The sequence below is a fragment of the Propithecus coquereli genome, unplaced genomic scaffold (genome assembly GCF_000956105.1).
Source record: "Propithecus coquereli isolate 6110/MARCELLA unplaced genomic scaffold, Pcoq_1.0 Scaffold83, whole genome shotgun sequence".
Classification (NCBI taxonomy): Eukaryota; Metazoa; Chordata; class Mammalia; order Primates; family Indriidae; genus Propithecus; species Propithecus coquereli.
The window spans coordinates 87,667-104,409 of record NW_012154507.1 but is presented as its reverse complement, the minus strand read 5'-3'; the positions used below and the strand labels follow the sequence as shown (position 1 = coordinate 104,409).

The 16,743-nt window shown below is 33.9% G+C and overlaps 1 protein-coding gene across 1 annotated transcript in view; it reads left to right on the top strand.

Moving 5' to 3' along the window:
* Positions 1-16,743, top strand: part of KIAA0586 (KIAA0586 ortholog) — a 159,967-nt gene that overhangs the window by 74,610 nt on the left and 68,614 nt on the right. Inside the window, exons 15-22 of the mRNA XM_012663732.1 lie at positions 393-503; positions 1,952-2,032; positions 3,680-3,870; positions 5,501-5,619; positions 9,607-9,806; positions 14,354-14,513; positions 14,976-15,201; positions 15,671-15,927. Of these exons, the coding sequence (XP_012519186.1) occupies positions 393-503; positions 1,952-2,032; positions 3,680-3,870; positions 5,501-5,619; positions 9,607-9,806; positions 14,354-14,513; positions 14,976-15,201; positions 15,671-15,927 (1,345 nt within the window). The remainder of the gene's footprint in view (positions 1-392; positions 504-1,951; positions 2,033-3,679; positions 3,871-5,500; positions 5,620-9,606; positions 9,807-14,353; positions 14,514-14,975; positions 15,202-15,670; positions 15,928-16,743) is intronic.

Genomic DNA, 16,743 nt, shown 5'->3' with positions numbered 1-16,743 from the left:
CAGCTACTCGGGAGGCTGAGGCAGGAGGATCGCTTGAGCCCAGGAGTTTGAGGTTGCTGTGAGCTAGGCTGACGCCACGGCACTCTAGCCTGGGCAACAGAGCGAGACTCTGTCTCAAAAAAAAAAAAGTTTAGCTATGCATACATAAGTGGATGGTAAAAGACAAAGGGAATAGTGCAAAGATAATAGGATTTTGTATGTTTCCCCTTTTATTTTCCATATGTTGTAAAATTTGCTTTCGTAATTTAAAAACTTTGTTATCCAGTGACTTCACAGTAAAAACTTAAAAGACATGCATATTTTGTTTTATATATTTATATAAATATATACATACACACATAAATATTTGAGTCAAAGTGAAAAACAGAAAGCTGGATGTTGTGTTGTTTCAGGTATTGCCCAGTGTAGATATTGACAGCATTTCAAATGCAAGTGCTGATGTCGACCCACCTCTGCCTAGTCCCAAAGCAGCATCTCTTCCTCCTCTGCAAACCTGGATACAGGTATATTTCAGAATTTTATCATATTGTTTTGAGTAATGTGTGACTGTAGATTTTAACTAATGTTATTCCATTCAAAGTTTTCTATCATAATCATAATCTATAGTAATAATTTAGATTTTGAGGAAAAGATTCAAAGTGAATCTCAAATTGTTTATGAACTTGAAAAAAAAGTTTGTTTCAGATCCTTGCATTTATAAATTTTCAGAAAGTGATAATTCTTAGTGTAACTTTTTGGTGACTTAAGTTGTGCTACTTTCATATTTGAAGAAAGAATTTCTATCTCTTTGGTGAAAAATCTTTGATTTACATGGGAATGATAGATTTCCTGAATGCAAATTCTATGTTGACGCCTGGAGTTCATATTTTGACATGTTACTTTGTCATGCTGTTGACATGATGCAAAAATATATATTTCTTCCTAGTATTTATTTGCTTCTGAATAATGAAGTTATAGCTTTACTGAACAGCAAATTAGCACTGTGACTTATCCCAAGTTTCATCTATTGTAAGCAAATTTTGGTCATTGGAGGATACAGTTTTAAAGAGAAAGCAAGAACACCAGCAATCTCTTATGATCACAACTAATAAAATAGAACTGACCCTAAATGGCATTTGTGCCTAATTTAATTTTTTCATCGGTAATTTGTTTTACCAGAAGTTTATTGAAACTTAGAACAAGTAATACATTTTGGATTATCATTCTGCTGTCAGTAAGAAGCTATCGTAGTTTTCTGTGGCTAGATTTATAGTGACTATATAGTAAGACCTAGAGGTTAATTTTGTAAAATGACTAATTTGTTTATTTTTCTAAATTATTTGATTCTGTATCTGTCTTTTTGTGGGTTCATATATATACACATTTATATGTATCTACATATATAAACACTTTTTTTTTTTTTTTGGAGACAGGGTCTCATTCTATTGCCTGGGCTAGAGTGCAGTGGCATCATCATAGCTCACTGCAACCTCCATCTCCTAGGCTCAAGCGATCCTCTTGCCTCAGCCTCCTAAGTAACTGGGACCACAGGCGCATGCCACCAAGGCTGGCTAATTTTTAAAAATTTTTTGTAGAGACGGGGTCTTGCTATGTTGCTCAGGCTGGAACACTTTCTATGTGTGTAGACAGACTTTCTTTGTCTTAGCTCTAGGAGAGAAATCATATCAATCTATTGATCAATTGACTTAAGGTGCATTGTTAATAGAGTCCTTGCCAGAAAAATTGATATTTAATTTTTTATAGCTATTGAAATGGCAACCTAATGGCTTGGGGACTAGCTTGGATTTCATTTACTAATCAAATCAACTCTGAATAGGATACTAAGATAGAAAAGTAGGGCCACATAATTACAAGCTTATGCTGTAAGGTATGAATATGATAAATTATGTATAAATTTAAAATATGTTAAGCACAACGTATTTCGGAACATATTCTGAAAATGCTTTCCTAGACTCCAGAAATTATGAAGATACATGAAGAGGAGGTGAAGTTTCCAGGAACTAACTTTGATGAAGTAATTGATGTCATACAGGTAACAAAGCTTACAAACCATGAGAAATTATTTTTCTACCAGTATTTTTCTGGGTGCTTGACTATCTTTACTATCAATATTATGTTACAGTGTTTTGAGAAACTTGCTTTTACTTTTGAGTCAAATATACTTTTATTTTAGAAAATTATAGTACAGTATTGTCTTTCTATAGTACAGTATTGTCTTTCATCTATGTCACCTGTCTGCCTCCATGAAATTTAATGATTGTCTGCTGTTTCCCACCTAGATCTTTTCTTTCCTGCTTCCTACTTTCTTCTTCCCGTTTTCTTTGCCTTCCTTCCCTCCAATCTGTCCTTTCTTCATTTTGTTCCATTTATCTCTTTCGATTTGTGGATTAGTGGCAAGGTCACCAGTTAATTTATATTGAGAAAAAAGTTGTGAGGAGTGTAAAATCCAAAGGAAGATTTCATATGGAAGGAGGAGTTATGGAAATGATAGAAATAGTAGAATAGAAGAAATAAGAGAAAGTAAAATATAAAGGATGGGAGAAAAGATCATTGAACGTTGAAACTACTTGAATTTTATGTTTACAGACTTTAAAGAAGACATTTGTTGTCTCTTTCAGAGCTAAAACCCATTTTATTAATCACAAAATGAAATCCAATTTTACACTATGCAGAGTATGCAATATATTAATGTTATTTGCTCACAAGCTTATCTTCTCATGTGAGCACCACATGAGTATTTTAAAGGCAGGAACCTTATTTATTTTTATATTCTTAATGCCTAGCAAAGATATTAATATTTGTTAACTGTTTATTCAGTGTACAAGTGAAAGAAACAGATACAGACATAGCAAAGGATTTAGAGCTCAAAGACAAGGGTTCCTTCCCTAGCTCTGCCCCACTTATATGTTGTAGACTTCATTTTTCAATGGTATTATATAATAATATTTGATTTAATAGTATTTAAAGAGACCAAACTGTTTTTGAGATATGTATTGGATTATTTATAGATAAAATGATATAATATCTGTGATTTTCTTCAAAATGATATATGAAGGGGAAAGTGGATTGGGAGGGCAATCTAGATGACACAAGGCTGACCATGAGCTGATAATTATTGAAGCTGGGGAACAGGAAAATGCAATAATAAATATACTATATGAGCACTATTTTGTTTACTTTTAAATAGGTATGACATTTTTCATAATAAAAAATTTACAAATTTCAGAAATAATTCTCTTGATCATGATGTGATGATGCAAATAATGTGTAAGATGCCCTAACTGCATCATTAAATGTAATTATAGGTTCTGCAAGAGCAAACATCATATTGGGAAGCATCAATTTTTTTATGACAATAAATTAAGCTCATAAATTTATAGAAGGAAGTGTTAATAATGTTTGATGCAGGAATAATTAAGTTTTTTAGTTTGTTTTATAACTGTCTAAAATGAATATTGAGTTTTAAAAAGACAAACCGATTGTGTAATTAAGGTTTCTTCTATGCGATATGTATGACTAATGTGTTTATTATAATTAATATTATACTACCTAATTAGAAATGCTGTTGGTTCATTTAGAAGTGTTGATTAATTCACCTAGCTAAGTTCTGTGTGTATAGTTGATACTCAGTAAATGAATAAATACATAATATAATAGTTTTGTTTTTTACTATTATCAGGAAGAAGAAAAATGTGATGAAATTCCAGACTCTGAACCAATCATGGAGTTTAACAGAGGTGTTAAAGTTGTTTCTACAAAATATAATGGTCCTCCATTTCCACCAGTTGCTTCTACTTTTGAGCCCACTGCTGATATTCTGGATAAAGTAATTGAGAGAAAAGAAACATTGGAAAATAGCTTAATTCAGTGGTGAGTTTAGAGTGATGTTGGTATGAACGGAATCATAGTAGCAAATATAAATGGAAAGTATTAAAATTTGGTTGAAAATCTCCCTTGTCTTCTTTTGTTTATTAAACTTCCTTTGCTGTAGTCACTGATAAGTGTTTGATGTAATGCTGAGGGCTTAACTAATTGTTGGAAATATTATTTCTGTCCTTGAATATTTTTACTTAGGCTGCCTGCTATGACAAGGAGAATATTATTAAGTACCAGAAGCTGTAAAATGTACATGCTCTTTAATCTAGTGATTCATTTCCAGAAATTTATCCTAAGAAAATAATTATGGTTATTCTATTAGGCCATATAATTTCTAGCATTACAACAAAGGCACTATCCTAAGTTTGTTAAATACTTACAACAATAAGTTGTAATGTGTTATTGTTGTTACATATTACAATAACAATTATAATTTGTTATTACATATGGATATGAAATGAGCTCTAGTATTATCTCTGTTTTTACTTGTGAGCAACCTTAAGTAAATTATGGAATGAACAAAATGACTGAATATTAATACAGTTATTGAAATTAGGTTTAGAAGAATGTTGAAAGATACTAATGAGATACTGGTATATAAATGAAGCAGGATACTAACAGTGTAACCCAGTTTATAAGAACTTAGTCAAAAATAAATGTGTATAGGATAAAAGTTTGAAAAAATATACGTGCCAAATTAACTGTATTTATCCCTGAATCATGGGTAAGCCTTATCAATGTTTTTTTTTTTTTTGAGGCAGAGTCTCTTTCTGTTGCCTGAGCTAGAGTGCAGTGGCATCATCATAGCTCTTGTGATCCTCCTCCCCCAACCTTTTGAGTAGCTGGAACTACAGGTGTGCACCAACACACCTGCCTAATTTTTTTTTTTCCCATAGAGATGGGGGTCTTGCTGTGTTGCTAAGCCTGGTCTCAAACTCCTGGCCTCAAGTGATCCTCCCAGCTCAGCCTCCGAAATTTTTTTTAAAAACTTTTATATATTTTCTAAATTTTCTGCAATGGACATCTATTATTTGTATAATATTAATAATAATTTTTAAGAAGTCTATTAGCTGCTCTAAAGAAATGTACCAGAAGAAGCCTCCTATTCTGTTCCCCTTTATCTTCCTGAAAATAACCTTGTAAATAAATTTTTTCTTTACTTTTCAAAAGAAAAACTACCCTATATCTCTACATATATATTTATTTCCTGAAGTGAGGGCAGCTGGACTTCTTTTCTAGTTCTGATGTTACATGGTTTTATATGTGTGCTCTCAGAGTGGAAATAAACATTTTAGGTACATGATATGCCAGATAAGCATTGGCCCAAGTCTTATTTTGAATTTAGGAGTTCCATTAAGCTTTTCCTTAGACTAATCTGAAAGATTTTAATTTGATTTCATGAACTATCTGCCACAAGAAGAGTCTGTTTCCTGTGGTTTATCTTATTAGGAGATATATTTTATTTTTTTTCTTCTTTCCAGATTTAACTTTCAGAGTAACTGGTTTCACTTATAAATGTTTGTGTCCCTGGGTAAAGGTTATTTTTAAGGGTGGTATGTCTGACATTTTATACATTTCAATGAAATTTAGGAATCTTAAATTTTATTCCCCCCTCCACCCCCAGGGTAGAACAAGAAATAATGTCAAGAATTATCTCTGGCTTCTTCCCAGTCCAGCAACAAGCCATACCTAATGTCAGTGTTTCAGTCAGTGAGGCCAGTGAACCACTGAATTCTGATATTGGTGAGTGAAATGGAGTCTTTTTTGTGTTGTTATTAAAAGACAAAGCCTTTAGTTCATTGTGGCTTTATGTATTCCAGAGGTGAAGTAAGTCTTCTAGTGACAAAAGATAGGCTCTTCCAATTTCACTTCCCAGTACTTCTCTGTAGTGATGGTTAGTTCTCTTTCACCCTCTTATTTCATATTGCAGCTTTCAGATTATTAAACTGCTCTCCACCCCAAATTTCTATTCCCATAGTACTTTGTATGTATATTTTTATGGTAATTATCAGATTATATTATGGTTGGTTTACATATCTGTCTCATTCACTAGAGATATTTATAAATTACTTAGGTTTAAGGATATTTCTCCTTTAGTGCCTAGCCCTTGACTGACATCAGTAAGAGTTTAAGTATTCATTGAATAGCTAAATGAGCCTCTTTCTTTATGGAGCCCATGCCATTCTTCTTCTTCTTTTCCTCCTCTCTCTCTTCTCCCTTCTCTTCCCTATTTTTTTTCTTCTTTTCCTTCTCCTCTTCCTCCTTTTCTTGTCCCCCCCCTCCTTCTCCATCAGCTTTTTTGAGGTATAGTTTACTTGTCATAAAATTCATCAATTCTAAGTGTACAGTTTGACGAGTTTTGACAAATACACATAGCTGTATATTAGCCACTCTGTTGTGATATAAAAAAAATTTCCATCATCCCCAAAAGTTCCCTTATGCCACTTTGCAGTCAATTCCTAACCCCCACCCATTCCCACTGGCCCTTAACCACCACTGATCTGCTTTCTATCACTGTATTTTTACCTTTTCTAGAATTTGATGTATGTATAATTATTAATATAAAATATTTAGTCTTTTGTTGGCCGGCTTCTTTTATTTAGCATAATGTTTTTACAATCTTGCTATTACATACAGTAGTATTATACCGTATGGATATATTTTACTTTGTTAATCCATTTACCAGTTGATGGACATATATAATCTTTTAGTTTTTTACTATTATGAATAAAATTACTATGAATATTTGCAAACTAGTCTTGGACACATACTTTAATTTCACTTGGGTCAGGATAAGTAAGTGTTTAACTTCATAAGAAACTGCTGAATATTTGCCAAGTGAGTATACTGTTTTGCATTCCACAGTGTGGAGAGTTCCACACAGTGTGTGAGAGTTCCAGTTGCACCACATCCTCCCCAACACTTCGTGTTGTCAATATTTTAATTCTAGCCATTTTGAGCATCTTTAGGGATATCTCATGATTTTTATTTTCATATCTCTATGCTACTAACTGTGTAGTATAATTACAAATGATGACTAATGACATTGTGTGACTTTTCACGTGCTTATTCACCATCTGCATCTTATTACCATCTGTGTCTTGCTTATTTACAGTAGCTTTTTATTAATAAATCTTTTGCCCATTGTTAAACTGCAGTTTGTGTCTTCATATTTAAATTCCTTATCTATTAGGGATACAGATCCTTTATTGGAATATGTTTTGCAAATGTGTTTTCCTACTCTGTGTCTTGCCTTTGTATTTTCTCAACATTATTTTTTGAAGCAAAAAGATTGATTTTGAAGAAGTCTAATTTATCAATTTTCCTTTTGTAGTTTATGGGTTTTTTTGGCATACTATTTAAGAAATCCTTGCTAACCCCAAATTATTAAGATTTTTTTTTATATTTTCTTCTAGAAAATGTGTGGGTTTATATTATACATTTAAGTCTGTGGTATATTTTGAGTTAAATTTTATGGTGTGAAGTAAGGATCAAGATTTTTTTTTTTTTTGGTATATGGATATTCAATTGTTCTAGCACTATTTCTTGAATAGATTATTATCCTTTCTCCATTGAATTACCTTAATACCTTTGTTGAAAATCAATTGGCTGTACATATGTGTGGGTCTGTTTCTGGGTGTTTTATCCTGTCCCATTGATCTGTAAGTCTATCTTTACACTAATACCACAGTTCTTGATTACTGTAATTTAATAGAGTCTTGAAATTGGATAGCATAAGTTCTCCGACTTTGTTCTTTCTTTTACATTTCTATATTTCATTATACTTCTATTTTTATTCCTTCTTTCTAGTCTCAGGATAACCTACTCTTTCTCCCTCATAGACTATCCTTTCAGTGTCCAAACCCAAGACATCAGAGTCTATATTTACTGCTTTAATTTCTCATTTCCCACTTTCATTTTAGTCTTTATGGGTTGGCTTTCTGCCCTCTGCTTCAAGAAACTCCTTTCTCACAGCAATTGGTTGTCAAAGACGCTTCCCTTTTTCAAATCCATATTTTACTAGATGGCTCTAGGATGGGCACTGTTGACCACTTCTAATTCTTAAAATGTTCTAATGGTTTTGGCATCTTGGGATTCATTCTGTTGTTCTTCTTCCTATCTTTTTTTTAAACTTCTTCAGATTTTTATTTTCTCATTTTATTTTCTGCTTCTTGGATAAAATTATTTCCCTAGTTTCTATGCTCTGCCCTCTTATCCGTTTTTCTAGTTTCCTCTGGCCATTGGTTATCCTGTGTCAGTTGATGACGTCTAAGCCATGCATCTAAGCTGACAACTTGCCGTTCTGCCTGTTGATGGATATTCTACTTAATGGTCCACTGGTATCCCACAGTTAGCATGTCCAAAATGTATCTCATTTTTCTACCCAAACCCACTCTTCCTTTGTTCTCTATTTCTGTTAATGATATGCACCCAATCTCCAAAGTCTTGGAGTTGACTGTTCTGTTTTCTTTTCCCTGCTCTTTCTCAGTCCCCACTCAGCCACAGCCTACATCCCTGGGCTCCATATAGTTTATTGATACATTTGGTTAATTCTTCCTATTTAGTGTAGCTTGCATGCCTCCTTTCACTGTTACTACCCCAGGTTTTCTTTAATCATGTCATTTTTTTTATTTTTTGAAGAAAGGAATAAAACTACCAAGAAAGTTACAAGAAAATTGATGTCTTCCTAGATGAAATCTTAAAATTTCCAAATTGGGTATTAATATAGATCCTGTTCTCTGTAAGAGCACGTGTGCTTTTGCTTTTGTTTTTGCCAGTGTTTGGGTAGGTTTTCGGGGCCTTATAACAGAGATTTTCTGATTTTTGGTAATGCCAAAACAATGAATTATGGAAACTGAAAAGGAGATGTGTCAATATATATTGTTGAATATAAATTTGATATTGTGATAGTCTGTGTTATAGTAACTCCAGAGTAAATTGCTACTATTTGGGATTACCTCAACAAGTAATCCCAAGATACCTGTACCCACTCTTTAGGGAATTCTGGATATTGCTGCCATAGTTGTAATTCTCTAGGAGTGCTCTTTGGAAAGGCAATGTCTTTATCAGGTTGTACAGATCATTGTTTACGTATTTTCCACACAGAGCTTTATAAATTTCACCACTTTAAGTTGAGCAAAGTCTCTTAAGGAAGTTTTGCTTAATTTTACGTACATTCATGTGAGTGAAAAGTACAACTCATTCGGAAAATTAATATACCAATAAGGCATCAGATAAGCACCTAAACTGCTGTAGAGGTTTGAAGAGGATTCACTCGTAATTTTAATAACTGCTATATCTGAAACTACAAGGAAGGAAGGTTTGCCTTCATATTTACTGCATCTTTGTGTTTTGTTCAAGATCTATCACAGAGTTTCCTGTTGCCTTGCTCTTGGAAGTGTGGATTGTTTTCAGATGAGGACATTTATTAATAATATGGGTGCAAATTCTTTTTATCACTAAATTCTGTAGTGGTAGAGAGGAGACCATATAAGTAAATTTTCATTTGTATGTTTTCCTCTCCCTTTTTATTCATTTAGAGAAAATGTTTGTTATACAAATTATCATTGTAGTCCTTTTCATAATAAGTAGATATGTTTGTATTTTCATTTTTATTCCTCTTTTCACCCCCATATACAAATATATTGGCATCTCTAGAATTTTAGGAATTAAGGTTTAAATTGCAAGCATGTTCTTGCCCACTTATTCTGAAATTCTTTTTTTTTTTAGTGGAAGGAACAAGCAGTGGTGTCTTCCAGCTTTTTGTTGATGCTGGGGTTCCTGTGAATTCAGACATGATTAGCCATTTTGTGAATGAAGCTCTTGCTGAGACCATTGCTGTCATGCTGGGTGACAGAGAAGCAAAGAAGCAAGGTCCTGTTGCTACAAGTGTTGCTGGGGATGTTTCAGCAAATGAAACATACTTGCCGGTAGGAGTGACTCTCCTTTCATGACTTAAGTTCTGGGGAATTTTTTGAGATGTTTATTAAAGAACAGTAAAATAGATAAATTTTAAACTTCCTGTCATAAGATCACAGTTTGTGGTAGAATTTTATTCCTTGTTGGTATGGTTAAATTAACATTTTCCCCCAGCATTTTATTTCAAAAACTTTTAAATCTATAGAATAGATGAAAGTATGATACAATAATGAACATCTGTATGCTCTTTACCTATATTTAGCAATTGATAACATACTGGCACATTTTTCTTTCTTTCTTTTTTTTTGAGACAGGGTCTCTCTCTGTCATCTAGGCTGGAGGACAGTGGCATAGTCATAGTTCACTGCAGCCTCAAACTCCTAGACTTAAGCAATCCTCCTGCCTCAGCCTCCTGAGTAGCTGGGCCTAGAGGTGTGTACTACCACGCCTGGCTAATTTTTTTTTTTAATCTTTTGTTGAAACCTGGTCTCACGATGTTGCCCAGGCTGATCTTGAACTCCTAATTTCAAGTGGTCCTCTTGCCTCAGCCTCCCAAAGTACTAGGATTACAAACATGAGGAGCCACCGCACCCAGCGTTGGCACGTTTTTTTTTCCGACAGTCTTTATATCTGCTATGCTATATATCCTTTAAAAAAAAATTTGAAAGGTGCAGACATCATGACACTTGACCTCAAAAACATCAGCAGTATCTCCTAAGAACCAGATGCTTTCTTGTATAACTAAAGTACCATTATCATACCCCCCAAATTTATTAATAACATTGATATAATTATAGAGACCATATTTAAATTTCCCTAGTTGTTCCAAAAATATCCTTTGTAGCTTTTTTTAAAATTCAGGATATAGCCAAGGATCACATATTGCTTTTTAGTTATTATGTAAACTGCTATTTTTGACCTTTGAAAGAAAATATATTTCAGAAAGGCTTATTATTGCTTATTTAATCAGGCTTATTATGTTAAATAGAATTTCTAATCTATTATAGCAATATGAAATTCTACAAAGCCAAAATTTACTCTGTATTACCAGCTGTTTAGAACTCTGTAGTCACTTCTGATCCTATAGATTACTGAGACATCATTTTATATAAGTGAAACATTTAAACTGATTGATTTCATGTATAAACTTAAAGTTATACACTGTATTTGACTTTCATAGAGATTGGTGTTGTATAGTGTGATTAGTGTGCCAAACATTTGATATAGTTTTTATCTGTGCTTTATTAGCTCACTGGTAATATATGCAGTACAGATATGGTTAGAGTTAATTGTTTTCTCTATGCCAATTATTTGATTTATTTTCTGCCCGCATACTGCATTTTCATGAGAGTGATTGAAAGAGAAAACATGGAAAAACCAGTGTAGATAGGCAGTTTATGTAATTGTTCAGAGCCTGGACTTTGGAGTTAGTAAGTCCTGAATTTGAATCCCAAGCTCTGTGACTTTAATCTTATCTATATAATAGAGATAGAATACTTAGAGTTTAAATGATCATGGCTTTACCAACTTCTGCTTACTGAATATCTAGCAGGGCAAACCCTCCCTCCCCCGGCCCTTCCCTAAGTTATTGTTCTTTATCTTCAGAATTGTTGTAGCTTTTCTTGGCCTTTTTCTCTCTCAAATATGTATTTATATATATTTATGGCTATTATATGTACATTTTCAGTTTAAACTTAAAAACATCTTTTTAGCTGGGTGCAGTAGCTCCAGGCTATAATACCAGCACTTTGGGAGGCTGAAGCAGGAGGATTGCTTAAGGCCAGGATTCGAGACCAGCCTTAGCAACACAGAAAGATGCCCGTCTCTATGGCAAAAAAAGAAAAAAAAAATTAGCTAGATGTGGTTGTGCACACCTGCAATCCCAGCTACCCAGGAAGCTGAAGCAGGAGTATGGCCTAAGCTCAGGAGTTAGAGGCTGGAGTGAGCTATGATCATGCCACTGCACTGGCATGATCATAGCTAGGTGCCAGAGTAAGACCCTGTCTCAATCAGTAAAATTAGTGGTTTTTAATTTTTTTGAGACAGAGTCTCACTCTGTCGCCTGGGCTAGAGTGCCGTGGCGTTAGCCTAGCTCACAGCAACCTCAAACTCCTGGGCTCAAGCAATCCTTCTGCCTCAGCCTTCTGAGTAGCTGGGACTACAGGCATGTGCCACCATGCCCGGCTAATTTTTTCTGTATATTTTTAGTTGTCTGGCTAATTTCTTTCTATTTTTAGTAGAGACGGGGTCTTGCTCTTGCTCAGGCTGGTCTCAAACTCCTGAGCTCAAATGGTCCTTCCACCTCAGCCTCCCAGAATGCTAGGATTACAGGCATGAGCCACCACGCCTGGCCTAGTAAAATTAGTTTTTAAGTTCCATAAAAAAGTCTTGTTGTGATTTTTATAGGAATTAATGCAATTTTGATTGGTTTCATTTAGAAAGCATTGACATCTTTATGATACTGTGTCTTCTTAGCCATCATACAAGGTTTTGTGGCAGATTAAATGAAATGATGTATGAAAAGGATTAATGTAGTGCCTGGAACTTGTTAAATACTCAATGATTAGACTAATAGTTTATCATCATCATTATCCATTACCTATACTAGAAGAACAGCTGTGTTGAGTTTCAGAGTCTGAAACACACTCGTAGCCAAAGAATGACCAAACGCACCAAAGTAAGGCAAGCACGAAAATGAGGTTTATTGAGGAGAAAAAGATAGGATTATAGAAAAAGGGCAAGATATAGGTTTACAGAATGTGATGTATATACCACAGATAACGACTGGACCCACTGTAGCAGCAAAGTGAGAGCAAAAGGAAGGGCTTGGTTATGGTCTGGGTCTTGTTTTATAGTGCCCGGATTGGGACCTCCCTTATGGCTCAGATGTCACCATGGAACCACTTTGATTGGACAGTTGGGAGTTATATGAAAGCCATTTGTTCTAGGTCACTTTCAAGACTCTGTTGTACCTATGCTGCTTGGCCTGTGGGCTAGAGAGTCCTCTGTATTCTTTTGCAGTTGTCGTGCTAAGTTCTGATTGGCAGATTCGTAGGGTGTTCTCTCCTCCCCCAGATATGGCAATTGCTTGGGACAGGATTAAGGTGGGGCAGGACCAAGATGGGGGCCTGGGGCCCATCCTTGTCCTTCTTCCCAGGTGGGGCAATTGAACCAAGGCAAGGCATGCACTTTCGTCCCTAGGAGACCTGGAATACTTCACTGTCTAACACCTGCACGTCTTTTCATGTTGATGAGCCAGTAGGGTTATATTTGAAAACAACGCTTTTATGCTGTAAGTTTATGTAGTCAAGAAGAAAAAAAAAATGGATTTCTTTCATTTTAAAATGAAGGCTAAGAATATGCTAATTATTAAGCAATGCTGTGGAATTTCTATTATGCTTCATGGTTTTAAACTGCATATTAATTTGCAACTCATGATATAGAATAACGACTAATCACCCTAATATATAAAGATTTTTTAGAATGAGAAGAAGACAAATAATGTATTTTAAAAATGGGCAAAGGACAGGACCAAACAGTTCACACACAAAAAGTACAAATTGCCCATATACATGTAAAAAGATGGTCAACCTCACTGGTAATAAGAAAAAAAATTACTGAAATTCCATATTTGCTGATCATATCAGCAAAACTCTTTAAAGTTTGATAACACCATTGTTTGGCAAACCTTGGCAAATCGGGCATTCTCATACCTTCTGGTGGTTGTGTAAAATAGTAAAATCCTATAGCAGTAAATTTGGCAAAATCTATTCAAATTCAAAATGCAATTAACCCTTTAACAGAGCAGTCTCACTTTTGGAAATTTATTCCATAGATTGTATGCATATGAAATGAGTTAAGTCAAGATTATTTGATAATTTTTAGGAAAGCATCTAGGTAGAAAGGACATAAGTAGGAGAGGAGGCTTAATTTTCACTATCATCCTTTGGTACCTTTTGAATTTTGACCCATTTGAATGATTACCTATTCAACAAATTAATATTAAATTGTTTACGTACTCCTTTACCAGTATTTTCCATTTCCCTTTTGTCTTTTTTTTTCTTTTTTTTCCCCCTTTTGTCTTCATCTCTACCCACTTGTCACTTTCTCTTAAACTTCCACTGCTTTTTACATGCTCTGTTCTTTTGTGTTAAAAAGCTGATCTTTTAAAAAATTTTTTAAAGGCTGATTTTTGATATCTTGTCAGTCAGTTAAGATGCTTCTTTTCTGTTGCATGGCCTGTCCTTCAAGTTTATAGTTGGATTTGATCTTCAGTTTTATCTGTGTAATCTTCCTCTATATCTTAAAAGAGAGTGCCTTAGATTTCTTTGGGGCCTACTTCAAAGGCAGAATTACTTCAATTGCCTGAGGCTTTCTGCAGGCCAATCTTAGACTAAAAAGGTAGATACTCAAGAGCCAGGGTGCTTAAGGCTTCATTCCCCATCCCCATTCATTTAAGTTCTATGTAGTCTATAAATGAGCTTACATTATTATTTCAAATTACTTTTACTTGGGTGGTTATAAGCACAATTTATCTTGTTGTATTCATTTATTTTAGGCGAGAGTGTGTACCCCAGTGGCTACCCCACAGCCTACGCCTCCTCACTCACCTTCATCACCTCCTAAGGAGCGTGTGCTGGTAAAAACTCCAGATTCTTCTCCCTGTGATTCAGATCATGATGTGGCTTTTCCTACAAAAGAAATATTTGCTGAAAAAGGTAGAAACCTTATTTCTATAACTCAGTTTTAATTTTAGCAACTAAAATAAAATAGCAACTAAATAAAATTTCATGATTGTTTTATAAGATGCTTTACAAATTAATATATACATACTTATTGCTTATTAGGTTTTAATAAATAATTTTTTCTTACAAGGAATCCAAGGAATTCGTTACCATTGCATAGAGTATATAATCTAATAGATGCTCTAGACCACTTTAAGTATATGATGGTGTTAAAAGTGATGTCTTTTCAAGATTTTTTTTTTAATGCTTTACTAAATTAATTTAGGAACTTTCCCATTAATGGCCACCACCATCATCATTGTTAATATTATTAATTATTATTACTGTTATTTATATGTCAAAATGTTAAGGGATATCTGAAACAACATATCTTGCCTTCCTATGGAGTTGTTTACTGACCTTAACCTTTTATGTCTTTTTAAAAAAAATCTTTAGGAAATGATACGCCTGCTATCACACTTATTGCTACTCCAGCAGTTACTCCTGCTGCTACACCACCTCCAGCAGCAGCTCTTACTCCAACTTTGTCAGAAATTTCCATTGATAAATTGAAAGTCTCAAGCCCAGAGCTTCCCAAGCCATGGGGTGATGGAGACCTGCCACTGGAAGAAGAGAACCCTAACCTTACTCTTCAAGAAGAACTTCTTCACCCAACAGCTATGTAAATAAGAACATAATTCAGTAGTAACTGTACATTCCAACTTAAGTTTGATTTACATGACCCATTTAAAACATAGAAATGATAAACAAAGCTTTGTAAACCACAAACTACTTTATATTTTGGAAGAAAGAAATTTCATAAATTTTAACTTTTTAAAAATTTTTATCAAATATAGTTATACCTTTATGTTTTTCTTAAAAGATTTAAAACAGATTAAAATAAAGATATCTATCATACTGTTAATAAAATAGAAAACAATTTCTCCTATTTTATGGCTAGAAGAGCTTTCAAGATGACCTATGATTAAAGCATGAAAATAATTTTAGAAAAATAAATCTTGTTAATTAGTCCAGATTCTACAAATACTTTGCTAAAGAAGACATAGTATCTTTGAATCTGCTTTTTATATCAAAATTAATATAGGCCTTTAGTGACCTAATAAGTTCAAAATATGTCTTTATCTTTTTAGTGTAATGTCTGTGGCTAAGGATGAAGAACCTAGCAGTGTTCTAGATTTCCCTGCTCAGCCTGCACCTCCAGAGCCAGTTCCCTTTATGCCTTTTCCTGCCGGCAACAAGGCCCCTTCCCCACCACAGATGCCAAATTATGATTCATCAACACTGGAGAGCACCTTGAGTGTTACTGTCACTGAAACAGAAACTTTAGATAGACCCATCTCTGAAGGAGAGATTTTATTTAGCTGTGGTCAGAAATTGGCTCCCAAGAGTAAGTTAATTTGTATTAATTGCTTTCACTGGTTAGATTACGATAATTCCTTAAGTAATACTTTTCTGTTTAAAGTGTTTTTACTTAATTTTCAAGATTTAATATGGTAAAGTAGAAAAACTAGGGGCACTGTTCAATTAGTTAACTTTTCTGGATCTTAATTTCAGAAGGAAAATTTCCCTCATAATCCCACCCTCCAGAAATAATATCATTCTTAGTACTTTAAGATATGCCCTTCCAGTCTTTTTTTGTCTGTGCATATGTCAGCACCCAAATACATGTGTGTATATATGTGTGCTTACCTTTAAAAATAGAATCATACTATACATATTGTTTTGAAACCTGAATTTTTTACCTAATAATATATCATGGACATCTTTTGATATCAATACATAGAGGTCTATCACATTTTTTCTAATGGCTGTGTAGTCTATTTAAACAACGCATTTAGTGAAGGGCATTTAGATTGTTTTCAGTGTTTCCAGACTACACACAATTCTCTAATGACCATCCTTGCATGTATTATACTTGTATTTTTGTGCACTTATCTGGTAATTTCTGTAGAGTACATGCTTAGACGTGACATTGCTAAGTCCACTTTAAAATACCAATACATAGCCAACATACTCTCTGGAAAAGTTTTTAGCTTTTAATTTTAATCTATTTTTAAATGCATTAACAGTATATGGAGCTGCTTGTTTCTCAATTTCATAGCTACAGTTGATATTTATAGTTTTAATTTCTGATAAGCTAGTAGGTAATTTAATTTATACTTTTAATTTCTGATAAGCTAGTAGGTAATTTAATTTATACTTT